This window comes from Caenorhabditis remanei, chromosome V, assembly GCF_010183535.1.
Source record: "Caenorhabditis remanei strain PX506 chromosome V, whole genome shotgun sequence".
Taxonomy (NCBI): domain Eukaryota; kingdom Metazoa; phylum Nematoda; class Chromadorea; order Rhabditida; family Rhabditidae; genus Caenorhabditis; species Caenorhabditis remanei.
Genome location: NC_071332.1, coordinates 19075969 through 19093864, shown reverse-complemented (window position 1 = coordinate 19093864; position 17896 = coordinate 19075969). Strand labels below are relative to the sequence as shown.

Here is a 17896-nt window from a genome sequence, read left to right as displayed (position 1 = left end):
GAGGAGGTCGTTCGCCTCGAAAGAAAACAATAATTTCTTTTGGCGCTATGGGAGTTGGGGGGGGGGGGGGCACTCAAAAAATTTTTTTGGGGGATTCCGAATCAGTGTACTGAAAGAGGAAGAAAGCTTACACAATGAGTGTGATTCTTGTGAGGGACCACTTTTCACCATTCTCTTAGGCTTAGGTTTCTTGGAAATTCGGAAAAAAAATGAAAAAAAACGACAAAAATTGACAAATTAATAGTTTTTGTCAATTTTTTTTTCCCGAATTTCTAAGAAACCTAAGCCTAAGAAAAAGGGGTGTACGTTCACTTTCACCCCCCACCTCTATCACAATTGCCCCCCACCTGCACGGTAGAGAATGACCCCCCATTTTCCTTTCATTATCGATTCAGTTTTAAAAATTCGTGACCTTTCAATGCACCGCGTGGCCCACGTGTTTGAAGTAGCAGTTCGTTTTTATTAGGATTTCTTATTTATTTCGATTTATCGTAGACTCCAGAATGGTTATAGAGGCAAGTAAGGACCATTAGGGGTAAGTAAGGGTCATGTGTGAACTCTATTGGGGGTGATTATGGATACATGGACTAGTTCCACATTCCTCCCCCACTCTGATAAGGATTCCATAATTGCCCCCCATGTAAAAATAGGGGGGCAATTGTGAACTCTACGGGGGGTGATTGTGGAAACTTGGAGTAGTTCCACATTCCTCCCCCACATTTTCAGGCTCATCGATTAGTTTTTCTCTTAATCTTAGGCTTAGGCTTCTTCTGAATCTTAGGCTTAGGCTTCTTCTAAATCTCAGGCTTAGGTTTTTTTTCTGAATCTTAGGCTTAGGCTTCTTCTAAATCTTAGGCTTAGGATTCTTCTAGATCTTAGGCTTAGGATTCTTCTAGATCTTAGGCTTAGGTTCAAAGATCCAGTCTTTACTCGAACCGGGCGGGGGCAATTGTGGAAACATATAGTGCTTCCACTTTCCTCCCCCACTCTGATAGTGATTCCATGATTGCCCCCCATGGGGGGAGATAATATACCGTACAAGTAGGGGGGCAATTGTGAACTCGATTGGGGGTGATTGTGGAAATATACCTAAGGGTTCAGAATGACCCCCCAATCCCGTTCATGGGGGGGCGATCATGGACTGTCGAAAGTTCATGATCACCCCCCGCTCTGTTATAACCCCCCACCATGGAATCACACCCCAAACCTGTGGGATGGGGGGTGATACCATAACGTGGGGGGTCCTTCCGGAGTGGGGGGCGATTGTGGAAATATACCGAAAAAGGTTAAGTAACAAAAAAGTGTCTCTCACACGCTTTCAGCCTCACACCTTCAGCCAAAAATCAAAAAAAAAGAAAAATTCGAAAATTTGAGTGGCCCCCCCAACTCCCTTAGCGCCTTTCTTTTTTTGTTTGTTTCTAATTCATTTTATCTGTTAAACCACTGTCAATTTGCTGTTATTTTGTTCTTATTGTTTTTGTTATAAATTCTGTTTTTGTTTTCTTTTTCAACTAAAAAATACGTTAAAAACGTTGAAATTCCTATAATGTGAAGACTTTTTTTCACAAAACAAATTATTTTTGACTGACCACGGTGGTTTTCAAAGTACGCAATGCGGACAATGAACATTGTTTTACGCGTAAACATTGTCATCATTTTTTGAACTATTCAACCACGTGTTTCTTTCCGATTTTACCTTAAATGCATCGATTAGTTTTATCGTGATTTTCGTTCATTTCGAAACATTACAGCAAACCACTTCGCCTTTTTTCAGTAAAAATGGCTGAAGTCACCGGGAGAAATCCATTGGCTATTCGCAGGCGTATTCTCGAAGAATTCGAAAAAGTACAAGCACAAGTTGCAACAAATCCGGAATTATGGAGAATATTGAGTTTCGATGCTCACAAAAAGTTGTGTAAAGTGTTGGGAGCTGATTTCATTGATTATCCGGAATTCGAATTCTGGTTCTCAAGATTCGCTCGAGGAGATTTTGATTTGAATTATGATAAAAGGTTCGCTCATAGAGTATATAGAATATTCACAACTTGTCCTTTTCAGTTTTGATCCAAAAACCCGTTCGCTCACCGATTTGCCATTGGAAATTTTCAAGAAAATTGGTGAAAACTTGGAGATCGTAGACAGGTAAACAAGCAAAATGAAATTTGGAGTTTATTTTTCATCTAATCAATTTTTCAGATTCCAACTCCGTGATGTGTGCAAGGATATTCGATTTCATGTCGATAACTGGGATCCAAAAGTGACTAAGATTTTCTATTGCAAAGGGAATAATTGGAGAGTCTGTCAGACGTCAAGACCGGAACTTTATTGGATGGGCAATTTTGAACGAAATAGAAATAACATATTCCACCCTGGTTTCAATCGGGATCCAATTTCTTTCGTGATGAATATTCTGAAGCTCCCAAAACTCCATTTGGAGGAATTGACGATTTATGAAGATGACAATTGGAAGAAATTGATTGAAGAGCTGGATGAATCGAATCGGAAACTTCACGTTAAGAAGGTCATTTTTCCAAATTGTTACCATTCATCAAAAATTGATTTGCACTTTATGATTCCCGGAGTACTCGAAGAGATCATACTCAGAAATCAAACAGGCAGAGAAATATTTGAAATTATTGATTCGGAGCAATGCCAAGCAGCTAAAATGATGCATATTGACAGTACGATAGCCACTTCTAGTTTTCCATTGCAAGCTCTTTACAATTGCCCCCGATTCACTTTGCGACTCGGAGGAAAACGTGCAGACGGTTTGAAAGCGAAATTTCTCAAGGTTAGCTTTTTTTTGAATTCAAGAATTCAAAAAAGAGTCTCCAATTCTCTCGTTATTTTCAGAATCTCATGAAATACGGTGAAGTACAAAAATGCATTCTCTACATTTCCAAAAATCGTCCCGCTCAGAGTCAAATCTTGAAGTATTTCAATGAACCAGAGGCTATGGTTCCGAACTTCCCGTCGCTCCGTCGTTACCCGATTCCGGAAACAAACGAATTCTACGAACTTGAATATGGAGTGGAAGTTGACCATTATAGACGTCGAGAGGAGTTCGTTCGCCTCGAAAAGAAACAATAATTTCTTCATTTGTCTCAAATTCATTTTACCTTTTAACCCATTTTTTTTCTAAATTTCAACATTTTCCGCTTATCCACTACTTATCACCATCACTTTCGTGTCGAAAACTTATTTTCATAGCAAAAATTGTCGAAAGTTTATTTCTGTGAGTAACTCTTCAAAATTATAAAGTTTTCCGATATAAATTAATGTAAAAATCACGATTTCAGCAAAAAATAAAATTGAAGATATTTATGTTTTCGTTATTTCGCCTTTTCGTTATTTTGTTTTTTTCTTAATACAACGTTGAAAACGTTCGGTTTAAATCAGACCTCCTTTAAGATCTTTTCACGAAAATTGATACTAAAACTCTTTTAAAAATAAATTAGAACAATTCGACCAGAAAAATCATCGAGAATGATGCAATTTCTCTTTGCTTGTTTTTTATTTGACTACGGTCGTTCTCAAAGTACGCAATGCGGACAATGTATCATATTTTACGCGCAAACCTTTTTTCGTGCCGAAAATGTTTCATTTTCCAGTGTCAAACCTTCGAAAATGACTAAAACCGCCGCCGAGAGCGATCCATTGGCAATTCGCAAGCGAATTCTCAAAGAATTCCAAAAAGTAAAGAAACGAATCGCATCTCTTCCGGAATACTGGAGAAGAGACACATTTTGGACTCACAAACAATTATGTAAGAAGTTGGGAAATGACTTCATGGAGTACGCCGAGTTTGAATTCTGGTTTTTGAGATTTATTCAAGGGAATTTCGATTTGAATGTTGATAGAAGGTATATAATTTGGTATATTAGCACGGCACCCTTCTTACAACCGCGCTCTATCGAAACCGAAGAAAATAGTGTGCGAAATTGAGAAACTCAGAAAAAAATAGACATTTTTCAAGGGGTTTTCGGTGGAGCGCAGTTGTAAGAACTGTGGCAAGCTCATAGAAAAAATCCGAAATTTTTTTCAGTTTGGAGCCAAAGACCAGCTCGTTCACCGATTTGCCAGATGACATTTTCGAGAAAATCGGCAAAAAATTGGATTTAAATACTCGGTATATATATATTTGGAGCAAGGCTGTGCGAAAATTTTTTCCGAAAAATTCGAAAAAAATGTGTCTGAAAACAATTCCTTTTCGGGGGCAAAACTCTTGAATTTATATGAAAACTCTATATAGGACCCCGTGAAACCTGTTTTTGAGTACAAAAGTTTTTTAAAAATTCAGAAAAACCCGATAAATCACTATATCTTTTTATTAAATTTTTGAATTTTTAAAAACTAATTTTTCAATGGTTTTCTGGATTTTTTTCTATTTTTGTATTAAAAACAGGTTTAAAACAACGCTTGTCCTTGAAACATTTAGAGTTTTCAAGTAAATCCAACATTTTCGCTCCCGAAAAACTGTTTTTCTAAAAGTTTTGACTGAAAAACCGAAAAACTCAAAGAAAACTGTCATTTTTCCGAGACAAAAATCTTGAATGGAAAAATCGAAAAATCTCTATTTTTGTTATTAATTCTTAAAATTTTCAGTAGAAATTTCATAAATTTTTCAAACGGTTTTTTTGAAAACTATCCGAAAATATTTCCCCTCAAAAAATTTTCGCACAGCCTTGATCCTCAATTCCTATTAGCAGCGTACGCCCTCTTACAATTGCGCCCCATCGCAAACGAGAGAGTATCGGCGGGAGAGACGCAGAGTTTTTTTCGCGCCGACACAGATTTTCACAGTTTTTGACCTATTTTCGCTCTTTTTCAAAATAATTTTTGAAAAACATTTAAAAATAGTGAAAATAGGCGCGAGAAAAAACTCTGCGTCTCTCTCGCCGATACTCTCTCGTTTGCGGTGGGGCGCAGTTGTAAGAGGGGTGGGTTGCTAATATTTTGAGCTAAATTTCAAAAAAAAAATTTTTTATACAGACACGAATTGCGAAACGTTTCGAAAGGAATCCGAATTCAGGTGGACAGCTGGGATCCAGAACTCATCAAACTCTCTTATAACACTGCAGAAGATTGGAGTTTTCAGCATAAGACAATGTCCGCCTCGTTCCGTCGATCGATATTTGAGAGGAAACGAAAAATGTATTTAAAAGATAAAAATTCTTTCTAAAAAATGTTTTATTCCAGGAATCCCCTCCTTTATACTCTGGTAATATTGAAGAATCCGAAACTTCGATTGGAGGAATTGACTCTAGGGGGAACTGATAAGTACTGGCGAGAATTGGTCGAAGAATTAGATCAATCGAATCAAAAATTGCATGTCAAACACATCCACACCTCTTCTAACTTTGATCTACACTATCTGGATCCTGGAGAAATCGAAGAGATTACTGTATTCTTGAGAGATCCGAAAGCAGATGAAATCCAAATGATTCTGGATTCAGAGCAATACAAATCGGCGAGAATGACTCATTTTGAGACTCACGTCTTCCCATCGAAATTCCCATTCGAATGTTTCTACAAGTGTCCGAAATTCACTCTGACACTCGGTGGACAACCGGCGTTGAAGATTAAATGGGATTTTATTAAGGTTTAGAACTTTTCGGATGAAAAATTTCAAAATTTAAGAAAAAAACAGTGATTTTTTGATTTTTCCTGAAATTTTTTCCTAATTTTGTACTCAAAAACAGGTTTCCGGAGTCTTTCTTTAAAATATTTACAGTTTTCACACTAATTCAAAATTGTTGCTTCTGAAAAACTCATTTTTCCGACAGTTTTCTTGAAATTTTTTTTCGAAATTTTTTGTTTTTTCGGTCAAAAGATTTGCACAGCCCTGGTCAACATCGCTGAATATGTCACAAAATATTATGAAAAATCTGAAAATTTCTGACCAAAATGCGAATTTTCACTCCGAAAAAAGAAAAAATCAGTGCTGGTCGAACTTTTTGTGTGTCTAGCATAGTTGTCCGGAATCCGGATTCCGGAATTCCGGGTTTTTTTGACATTCCGGTTCCGGTTCCGGATTCCGGAAAATGAAAATTTTCATTCCGATTCCGGATTCCGGTTTTATTGAATTTTTTTCCGGAATTCTGAAGTTTAAATTTTAAAAATTATTTTGAGTTTTAAAGACAACTGCATTACCTCTTTTTCGGTTTTGAACATCAAAAGTAGTTTTAAACTTTATATATCATTAAAAACACTCGAAAAAATGACTTGGCCTTGCAAATTTATCAAATCATTCCGGATTCCGAAATTCCGGAATTCCGGGTTTTTTCGTCATTCCGGTTCCGGATTCCAGATTCCGGAAAATTAAAATTTTGATTCCGGTTCCGGATTCCGGTTCCGGATTCCGGATTCCGGTTTTTCGGAAAATGGCATTCCGTACAACTATGGTGTCTAGTCCACGGAAAGTTCTTCCCCGCCATTTTCGTTATTCTGAAATTCAACTTATTCTGAAATTCAATTATTCTGAAATTCAACTTATTTATAGTGAGACGGACGAGTAATAACTTTCTGTGGCCTAGAAACACAACTTTTTGAAAAACTCGGCCAGCACTGGCCACTTTGGAATTTCAATCATTTTCGGGCAGAAATTTCGCGTTTTTGGGGTTTTTTCAAAATATTTTTTCAGAATCTCCTAAAATGTGCTCAAGTCCAACTCTGCCACATATCGATTTACAATAATGCAACTGACGAATTGAAACAGAAAATCCAGGAAGAGTTCGAAGAGAAATATCCACGTGTTGATCCAAACAACCCGAATATTCGTCGTCAAAAGATTCCAGGAACCAATGAATTCTACGAAATGGAGATGACGGACGGAATGATGCGTATTGAGAGAAAACAATAATTGTTTTTTTTCTGAAAACTGTTAACTTGTTACCAATTTGTTGTCATTGTGTTTTTATTGTTATCGTAATGAATGTTCTGTTATGTTTTTCCACATAAAAACTCTCAAAAAACGTTTACAACGTTTAAATTCCTCTATTTTAGTACCATAAAACTCGAAAATTACCAAATTTCGTCAAAATTACATTCATCTGACTACGGTTGTTCTCAAAGTACGCATTGCGGACAATGTACCATATCTTACGCGCAAACATTGTCATCATTTTTTAAAACTTTTTAACCTCGTGTTTCGTCCGGTTTTCCCTAAAAATGCATTGATTTCTCGCTGAAAATGTTTGAAAATTGCGAAATTTTAGAGGATTATCGTGTTTTTCGTTCATTTCAAAACGTTTCAGCCTACTAATTCTTCCATTTTTCAGTGACTAACCTAAGAAATGTGGATCTGTGATCCATTTGCCACTCGCAGACGTATTCTCAAAGAATACAGAAAAGTACAGGCGCATATTACAATCCACCCGCAATGTTGGAGATCAGAGACATTTAGAGCTCACAAAAGAGTATGTGCAGCCATGGGAGAGAATTATGTGAATTTTCCGGAATTCGAATTCTGGTTTGCGAGATTCTCTCGAGGAGATTTCAATTTGGATTATGATAGAAGGTATGCAAATAAAATATGAACAAGATTCGCAGTTTGTCAATTTCAGATCCGATCCAAAAGCTCGCTCGTTCACCGACTTACCATTGGAAATTTTCAATAAAATTGGTGAAAACTTGCATTTAGATACCAAGTAAGCATAACAATTATTTATTCGAAATTCAATTCAATAAGCCAATTCTTCAGAATGCAACTCCGTGATGTGTGCAAGGATATCCGATTTCAAGTTGATAACTGGGACCTGAAACTAGCCGAGATTTCCTATAGCTCTGCGGATGTTTGGAAAGTCAAGCGGACACCCGGATACGGAGCGGCTTATGTGGGCAAATTTCATCAAGATGAAAATAACAGATACAGTTCTGGTTATTACCAGAATCTTATTTCTTTCGTGATGAATATTCTGAAGCTTCCGAAACTTCAAGTGGAGAAATTGACAATTCATAGACAAGACGAATATTGGGAGAAATTGATTAAACGACTCGACGAATCAAATCGGAAACTTCCTGTGAAGAACGTCGAATTTCCAGACTGTTACCATTCATCTAAAATTGATTTGCACTTTTTGGTTCCCGGTGTACTTGAAGAGATCAAAATGTTCCCCGTGGATCCAAAACGCAGAGAATTGTATGATTTTGTTGAATCGGAGCAATGTCAATCAGCTAAAATGGTGCATATTGAGAGTTGGACAGCCGCTTCTAGATTTCCGTTGGATATTCTGTACAACTGTCCTAGATTCACTCTGTATCTCTATGGACCTGCAGACGGTTTGAAATCGAGATTTCTCAAGGTTAGCTTCTTTTTGGTGAAATGTAATGGACAGAATTTGGAAATTCAACAAAGATTCTTCAATTGTCTTAATTTCAGAATCTCATGAAATATGGTGAAGTTCAAAAATGCGTTCTCTATCTTTCCAAATATCGTGCCGGTCAGAGCCAAATCATGAAATATTTCAATGAACCAGAGGCTATGGTTCCGGACTTCCCACTGCTTCGTCGTTACCCAATTCCAGGAACAAACGAATACTACGAAATCGAATATCGAGAGGAGTTCGAAATTCCAGAGGGAATCGAAATTCCAGAGGGAATCGAAATTCCAGAGGAATATAAAGTCAGCTTTCGAGAGGAGTTTGTTCGCTTCGAAAGAAAACCATAATTTCCTCTTTTTCATGTTCATTTCATCTGTTAACTCATTGTCAGTTTGTTGTTTTTTTGTTCTCCTTGTTGTTTTTTTTTGCTGTTTTTGTTATGAATTCTAGTTTTATTTCTTCTTTTTTTCAAACTTGAACATACGTTTAAAACGTTGAAATTTCTATATTCTGAAGAGTTAAATACCGTAAAAACTGTATTTGAGTGCAATTCAAATAAAGGGCGCACCTCTATTTGTGGTCGACAAATTCGCCCGACCTCGATGGTCAACTATCTCATGAATTTGTTCAATTTCATTAGTTTTTTACGCCGAATTCATCAAACTTTTACGTAAAAACGGAGAAAATCCTGAAGCAAACTAAGTTTTTACAACAAAAATGCTGATATAGAATGTGAGAGGACAGTTCGGAGTCAATAAATAGATGATATTAGAGAAAAATGTAATTCGCTGGATGGCAACTGTATTAGAGGGGCACCTCAATTAGAGGATGCACCTCTAATTTTCAAAAGGTCCGTCGGAGGGCACCACTATTAGAGGGGCACTTCAAATACAGTTTTTACGATATTTGAGGGCCGAACGGGGATAAACGAAAGCGGGAGAAATGGCGAGCAGTACATGTGATGAAATTTGTGAATTTGACTTTTAAATTACTATTCTTAGACATTGCCCATGTGCCCACAGTGTTTTTGCGCATGTACTGCCCGCTCTCCGTTTCTCCCCGTTCGGTACGGCTTCAATTTTTCAGCTTCTTGTTTCTTGAGGTTCTACCGTAAATGCATTGATTTTCCGCTCAAAATGTTCGAAATTTTTGCATTTTAAAGGATTATCGTGTGTTTCGTACACTTCGAAACGTTTCAGCCTCCTAATTTTCTCCCCTTTTTCAGTAAAACCCTTCAAAATGGACAATGTCACCGAGAGAGATCCATTGGCTACTCGTATACGTGTTCTCGAAGAATTCGGAAAAGTAATAACACAAATCGCAATAAATCCGGAATTGTGGAGAAAATTGAGTTTCGAAGCTCACAAAGAGTTGTGTAAGGTGCTGGGAGAGGACTTCATTGACTATCCGGAGTTTGAATTCTGGTTTTCAAGATTTCTTCAAGGAAATTTCAATTTGGATTATGATAGAAGGTATGCAAATAGGCAAATAGAATATACCGTAAAAACTGTATTTGAGGTGTCCCTTAATTTGAATTGCACCTCTAATAGAGTTGCACTCCGACGGACCCCTTGAACAATAGAGTTGCATGCACCTCAAATACAGTTTTTACGGTAAACAATATTCACAGTTTGTCAATTTCAGTTCCGATCCGAAAGCCCGCTCATTCCTCGACTTGCCGTGGGATACTTTTGAAAAAGTTGGCGAATACTTGAGGTTATATGACAGGTAATCAAACAAAATCAAAATTGAAATTTGATTCATCAAATCAATTTTTCAGATTGGAACTCCGAAATGTGTGCAAGGATTTTCGAGCTCACGTCGATAAATGGGATCCAAAAGTAGCCAAGATTTGTTATTACACTGTGAAGGTATGGTCTATTGATCACAAGTCAAGACGCGAAGGCTATTTTTCACAAACTATGGAAATACATGACAGATTCAATAATAGTAATCCCATGTCTTTCGTGATGAATGTGCTGAAACACCCGAAACTTCAATTGGAGGAATTGACTATTTATAGAGAAGATCACGATTGGAAGAAATTGATTAAACGATTGGACAAATCGAATCAAAAACTTCATGTGAAGAAGGTCGTTTTCTCAAATTTTTACCGTTCATCAAAAATTGATCTACACTTTATGATTCCCGGAGTACTCGAAGACATCACAATATTGCTTTTGTATCCAGAACGCAATGAATTGTCTGAAATTTTTGAATCGGAGCAATGTCAAGCAGCTAAAATGGTTTATATTGATAGCCCGACTGTCATTTCAAAATTTCCATTGGATGTTCTATACAATTGTCCTCGATTCACTTTGCGAGTCAAAGGAAAACATGAAGATGTTTATAAACCAAACTTCCTCAAGGTTAGAATTTCGCCATCAGACGTTTCACCAATTCCCGGAAAATTTCCAAAGCTTTTTGGGGAAAAACATATTAATTATCAATGCATGCTAGTGGTATGTTATTTTCTCCATACTTGCAACGGGCCGGGCCGAGCCGATTCGAGAATTTTCACCGGCCCGGGTCACAGTACAAAAATTTTTAAAAAATTTCGATTTTTTGCAAAAAAGTCGACTTTTCGACTATGTTTTTACATTTCTATAAAACACAAGTTTACATAGGAATTTCGACTATTTTTGATAAAAAATATTTTCTGTAAAAATCGTGCAAATTTTTTGCCTCCGGGCCGACCGGGCCGGGCCAATATTATGCAAGTATGATTTCCCCCATAGAGCTTTGGAAATTTTCCGAAAATTGGTGGTGAAACGTCTGGTAGCGAGACGTCCCGGAACCTCAAAAAGTAGTCTCGTTATTTTCAGACACTCATGAAAAAAGATGTAGTACAAAAATGCGTTATCTACATGCTCGAGCCGTCAGATATTCCCTTCAGTCCAAGTGAAATCTTGAAGTATTTCAATGAACCGGAAGCCATGGTTCAGGACATCCCGTCGCTTCGTCGTTATCCGATTCCAGGAACCAACGAATTCTACGAACTAGAATATCGAGAAGAAGTCGAATCTCGAAAGGGACCCGACTTTCGAGAGAATCTTGTCCGCCTCGAAAGAAAACAGTAATTCTTCTTTTCTTTCTAATTCAATTCACACCGGACGTCAGATTAGTACCGAAATGTCAAAAACAAAAAACAAAACAATTTGACACTAGTTTTTAGATATTTAAAGCATCTCTTCGAGTCTTCCGCCTATTTCGTTCATTACATTCACTTTCAGTCGTATATTTTCATTATTTTTCAGTAAACCTCACGAAATGGCCGAGAGAGATACATTGGTTACTCGTAGACGAATTCTTAATGAATTCGAAAAAGTGCAGATACAAATCGCAGCAAAACCGGAATTGTGGAGAAAATTGAGTTTCGAAGCTCACAAAGAGTTGTGTAAAGTGGTAAAGTGGTGGAACTTCATTAACTATCCAGAATTCGAATTCTGGTTCTTAAGATTCGCTCGAGGAAATTTCGAATTGGATTATGATAGAAGGTATGCAAATAGAGTATAAACAAAATTCACAGTTTGTCAATTTCAGTTCCGATCCAAAAATCCGCCCGCTCTCCGATTTACCACAAGACGTTTTCGAAAAAATTGGTGAAACGTTGGAGTTACATGACAGGTAAACAAACAAAATCAAATTCGGAGACTGATTCAACGAATCAATTTTTCAGATTCCAACTCCGTAATGTGTGCAAAGATATTCGAATTCAAGTCGATAACTGGGATCCAAAAGTGACTAAGATTTGCTATAGCAGTGCGAATGATTGGAGAATTTGGCAGACATCGAGACCCGCACCTTACTGTGCGGACAATTTTGAACTAAATGAAAATAACAGTCTTCGTCCTGGTTTTCACCGATATCCTATTTCTTTCGTGATGAGTGTGCTGAAACATCCGAAACTCCAATTAGAGAAAATGACGATTGACCCACAAGGAATTATGTGGAAGAAATTGGTTAAGCGACTGGACGCATCAAATCGGAAACTTCATGTTAAGAATGTGGAATTTCAAAACCGTCAACGTCGAGCGAAAATTGATTTGAACTATATGATTCCCGGAGTTCTTGAAGAGATCAAAATGTTCCTCGTTGATCCAACACGCGAAGACATTACTGAAATTGTTAAATCGGAGCAATGTCAGGCTGCGAAACTGGTGTATATTGAGAGTCCGATAATCTTTTCACAATTTCCATCAGATGTTCTATACAATTGCCCAAGATTCACTCTGAAACTGGGAGGAAGTCCGGCATACGGTTTAAAAGCGAAATTTCTCAAAGTTAGCTTCTTTTTGAATTCGAAGAAGAGTCTCCAATTATCTCGTTATTTTCAGAAACTCATGAAAGAAGGCAAAGTTCAAAAATGTGTTATTTACGCTCACTGCCAAATCTTGAAGCATTTCAATGAACCGGAGGCAATGGTTCCGAACTTCCCGTCGCTCCGTCGTTATCCGATTCCTGGAACCAATGATTTCTACGAACTAGAATATCAAGAGAAGTCCGTTCGGCTCGAAAGAAAACAATAGTTTTTTTTGTTTCTAATTAATTTACCTGTTAAACCATTACCAATTTGTTACTTTTTTTGCTCTTTTTGTTGTTGTTGTTTTTGTTATAAATTCTGTTTCTATTTCTTTTTTTCTTTTTAAAAATGCGTTTAAAACGTTGAAATCTCTATATTGTGAAGACTTTTTCACAAAAAAGTGCCAAAAGGTGGCTTTTGGCCGAGTACGGAACTGTTTGTCATTACTTAGAGCTCGATTGCTTTCTCAATAGGATATTTTTTGAAAAAAATCAACTTTTAATTCAGGTAATCAGCCGTATCAGATAAATTAAGCAATCGCGTTTTTATGACAAAACCGTCAGTTCTTATTGAAATCAGTTAGGAAACGAAAGTGCACCATGTTTATACTCTTCGACATAGTTTTCAGTTCCGGGGACTCGATTTTTAACGGTTTTTGCCTAGATGTTATCTTAAATTAATCGATTTCCCGCAATCTTTGGTCCTTGGGCCATTTCGGAATATTTCAGCAAACCAATCAGTTCATTTTTCAGTGAAGAACTTTCAAAATGGCCGAGGTCACCGATAAAGATCCATTGGCTCTTCGCGGACGTATTCTCAAAGAATTCGAGAAAGTACAAGCAGAAATCGCAACAAAGCCGGAATTGTGGAGAAAATGGAGTTTCGAAGCTCACGAAAGGTTGCGTGAAGCTATGGGAGTGGACTTCCTGGACTATCCGGAACTCGAATTCTGGTTCTCGAGATTTCTTCAAGGAAATTTTGAATTGGACTATGATAGAAGGTATGCACAGTAAAATTAATAATCGCTGTTTCTCGATTTTAGTTCCGATCCAAAAGCCCGTTCGATCATCGACTTGCCACTAGACGTTTTTAATAAAATTGGTGAATACTTGCAGCTAAAAGACAGGTAATCAAACAAAATCTTATTCGGAGGTTTGATTCAATAAGCCAAATATTCAGAATGCATCTCCGTGATGTGTGCAAGGATTTTCGATATCAAGTCGATAACTGGGATCTGAAACTAGACGAGATTTTCTATAACGGTGCGAATGAATGGAGAGTCACACCGACGTTGGGACAAAGATCGTTTTGGGTGTGCAATTATGGACAAAATGAAGAAAACATATTCAGTTATTGTCCTTATCGGAATCCAACTTCTTTTGTGATGGGTGCGCTGAAGCTCCCGAAACTTCAAGTGGATAAATTGACGATTTTGGATCAAGATATATATTGGAATGAATTGATTGAAGAGCTGAACAAATCAAATCAGAAACTTCATGTAAAGAAGGTCGAATTTCCATTTTATTCATCAAAAATTGATTTGCATTTTATGATTCCCACAGTACTCGAAGAGATCACAATGGTCCTCTGGAATCCAACACGCGAAGAAATGTCTAAAATTATTGAATCGGAGCAATGTCAATCAGCAAAAATGGTTTATATTGAGAGTGGCGCCTGCACTTCTAGATTTCCATTGGATGCTCTATACAATTGCCCAAGATTCACTTTGCGACTCAGAGAAAAACCTGCAGACGGTTTGAAATCGAAATTTCTTAAGGTTTGCTTCTTTTTGAATCCAACGAAAAGTGTCCAATTCTCTTCTTATTTTCAGGCACTCATGAAATACGGTGATGTTAAAAAATGCGTTCTCTACGCGGAGAGAGAAATCTTGAGCTATTTCAATGAACCAGAGGTTAAGGTTCCGAACTTTCCGTCGCTCCGTCGTTACCCAATTTCTGGAACCAATGATTTCTACGAACTCGAACATGTAGTGGAAGTTAACCGTTATAGACACCAAGAGGAGTTCGTTTCCCTCGAAAGAAAACATTAATTACTTCTTTTTCATATTCAACTTATTGTCGCGACAAAAAAGTTCCGACATTTTTTACCGACGCGTGTTTGCGGACATAGTGCTAAATTATTAAATTTTGCATTGAGTCCGCAAACACGCGTCGGTAAAAAATGTCGGAACTTTTTTATTTCGATAATATCTGTTTAACCCTTGTCAATTTGTTATTACTTTGTTCTCCTTGTTTGTTTTTTCTTGTTTTTGCTATGAATTCTGTTTTTATTGCTTCTTTTACTGCTAAAAATACGTTAAAATCGTTGAAATCCCTAAATTTTTTAGTATTTTTTCTCCAAAAATGACAGAAGCTCCTCAAATTACTTTTAACTATTATGAATTCATTTTTATCTGTGCATGGGAAGACCGCGCCGCACTCGCGCGGCGGCCACGCCCACTCCCATTTTAACGCTGCGTTCCATTTTTGAACACTGTCGCAAAAAATGGTCGTGGCCGCCGCGCGAGTGCGGCGCGGTCTTCCCATGCACAGATAAAAATGAATTCATAACAACTACGGTGGTTCTCAAAATACGCAATGCGGACAATGTACCATATCGTACGCGCCAACATTTACATCGTTTTTAAACTTTTCAGCCTCGTGTTTTTTGAGATTTACTTCGAATGCATCGATTTCTCGCTGAAAAGTTATGAAAGTGCTGGAATTTTAATTAATATCGTGTTTTCCGTTCATTTCGAAACGTTTCACTCTACTAATTTCCCCCTTTTTCAGAAATAACCTTAATAATGGCTGAGGTCGCCGAGAGAGATCAAGTGGTTACTCGTAGACGAATTCTCGAAGAATTCGAAAAAGTACAGGCACAAATCGCAGCAAATCCGGAATTGCGGACGAAATTGAGTTTCGAAGCACACAAAAATATATGTGAAACTATGGGAGATGACTTCATTGACTATCCAGAGTTTGAATTCTGGTTTTCGAGATTCGCTCGAGGAAATTTCGGTTTGGATTATGATAGAAGGTATGCAAACAGAATACATACAATATTCACGGTTTTTAAGTTTCAGCTCCGATCCGAAAACCCGTTCGTTCACCGATTTGCCACTAGACGTTTTCAATAAAATTGGGGAAAACTTGAAGTTACATGACAGGTGAACAAACCAATTTAATTTCTAAGTTATGATTCATCAAATCAATTTTTCAGATTCCAACTCCGTAATGTATGCAAGGATGTTCGATTTCAAGTCGATAACTGGGATCCGAAAGTGACCAATATTGAATATTGTAAGGGTCATTGGGCGGTCTTCCAGACGGAGTTATCTTATTTTGCGTCCAGTATTGAAGAATATAACATTCCGTACAGTTTTTACCGGAATCCTGTGTATTTAGTGTTGAATATTCTAAGGCTCCCGAAACTTCAATTGGAGAAATTGGAGATTGAGGAACCAGACGAATATTGGAAGAAACTAATTGAAGAGCTGGACGAATCGAATCGAAAACTTCACGTGAAGAAGGTCGAATTTCCCAGTTTGAGTTCATCAAAAATCGATTTGCATTTTATGATTCCCGGTGTACTTGAAGAGATCGAAATGTTCGTCGAGAATCCAAAACGCGAAGAAATATTTGAAATTATTGAATCCGAGCAATGCCAAAAAGCTAAAATGTTGTATATTTATAGTCCAACACCCACTTCTAGATTTCCACTGGAACCTCTATACAACTGTCCTCGATTCACTCTGACACTCGGAGGAAAACCTGCAGGCGGTTTGAAAGCGAAATTTCTCAAGGTTGGCCTCTTTTTGAATCCAAGAAGGAGTCTCCAATTCTCTTTTTATTTTCAGAAACTCATGAAATATGGTGATGTTCAAAAATGCGCTGTCTACGCTCAGAGAGAAATCATGAAGTATTTCAATGAACCAGAGGCTATGGTTCCAAACTTCCCGTCGCTTCGTCGTTATCCAATTCCTGGAACCAACGAATTCTACGAACTAGAATATCGAGTGGAAGGCAATCGATATTTGCATCAGTTCGTTAACCTCGAAAGAACACAATAATTTCTTCTTCTGTTTCTAATTCATTTTACCTGTTAAACCACTGTTAATTTGTTGTTATTTTGTTCTCTTTTTGTTACTGTTATGAATAATCTTCTAATTTCTACTTTTAATGCTGAAAAAAACGTTTGAAACGTTGCAATCCCTTTATTGCGTAGACTTTTTTCACGAAAAGTGAGGCCGTACCGAAAGCGGAGAAACGAGCGAGTGAGAGAAACGAAACCTTGAGAAATGGCGGCGAGGCGTTTTTCGGGCAGTACATGTGCAAAAACTGTGCGCAATGTTTAAGCATAGTAATTTAAAAGTCAAATGCATTAATTTCATCTGATAAAAACATTCTAACGAAAACAGTGGCATTTACCACTTTCTACTCATATTTTGTTGATGACCGCCTTTTTTGTCATTTTTCATCTGACAACATTTAGGAACGTTACTTATATCTTTATGCACAATTTCATCACATTTACAGCCCGAAAATCGCCTCGCCGCCATTTCTCCCGGTTTCGTTTCTCTCACTCGCTCGTTTCTCCCCGTTCGGTACGGTCTCCACAAAATGTCTAAATTACGCTCAACTGACTACGGTGGTTCTTAAAGTACGCAATGCGGACGATGTACCATATCTTACGCGCAAACATTGTCATCATTTTTGTGAACTCTTCAACCTTTGGTGCTACTTCGCAGAAGAACTGCGCGTATAAGTACTGAACCGTTTAAGAACTCGGTTCGCAATAGAGCGCATTTGTCGTGAAAATTCCAATTTAACGTCGAAAAGCAACTGAAAACCTGTTGAAATTTCCAATTTCAGTTGTTAATGCGAACGCGCTCCGTTGCAAAACGAGTTCTTAAACGGTACAGTTCTTATACGCGCAGTTCTTTTGCGAAGTAGCACCCAGCCTTTTGTTTCTTGAGGTTTTACCGTAAATGAATCGAATTTTCGCTGAAAATATTTGACAATTACGAAATTTCAAAGGTTTATCGTGTTTTTCGTTCATTTCCAACCGGTTCACTCTACTAATTGTTCCATTTTTTCAGTAAAAACTTTCAAAATGGTCAACGTCACCGAGAGAGATCCATTGGATACTCGCAGACGTATTTTCGAAGAATACAGAAAAGTACAGGCGCATATTACAGCCCACCCGGAATCATGGAGATCAATGGCATTTAGAGCTCACCAAAAAATGTGTACAGTGATGAGAGATGCCT

The 17896-nt window shown here is 37.6% G+C and overlaps 1 protein-coding gene across 1 annotated transcript; it reads left to right on the top strand.

Annotated features, from left to right (window-relative positions):
• Positions 1–13391: 13391 nt before the first annotated feature.
• Positions 13392–14674, top strand: GCK72_021197 (uncharacterized protein; the record flags this gene model as incomplete). Its single annotated transcript, XM_053734098.1, has 4 exons — positions 13392–13624; positions 13667–13750; positions 13804–14401; positions 14456–14674. The coding sequence occupies 4 exons, from the start codon at positions 13392–13394 to the stop codon at positions 14672–14674; spliced, it is 1134 nt and encodes a 377-aa protein (XP_053583011.1).
• Between the last annotated feature and the right edge of the window lie 3222 nt (positions 14675–17896).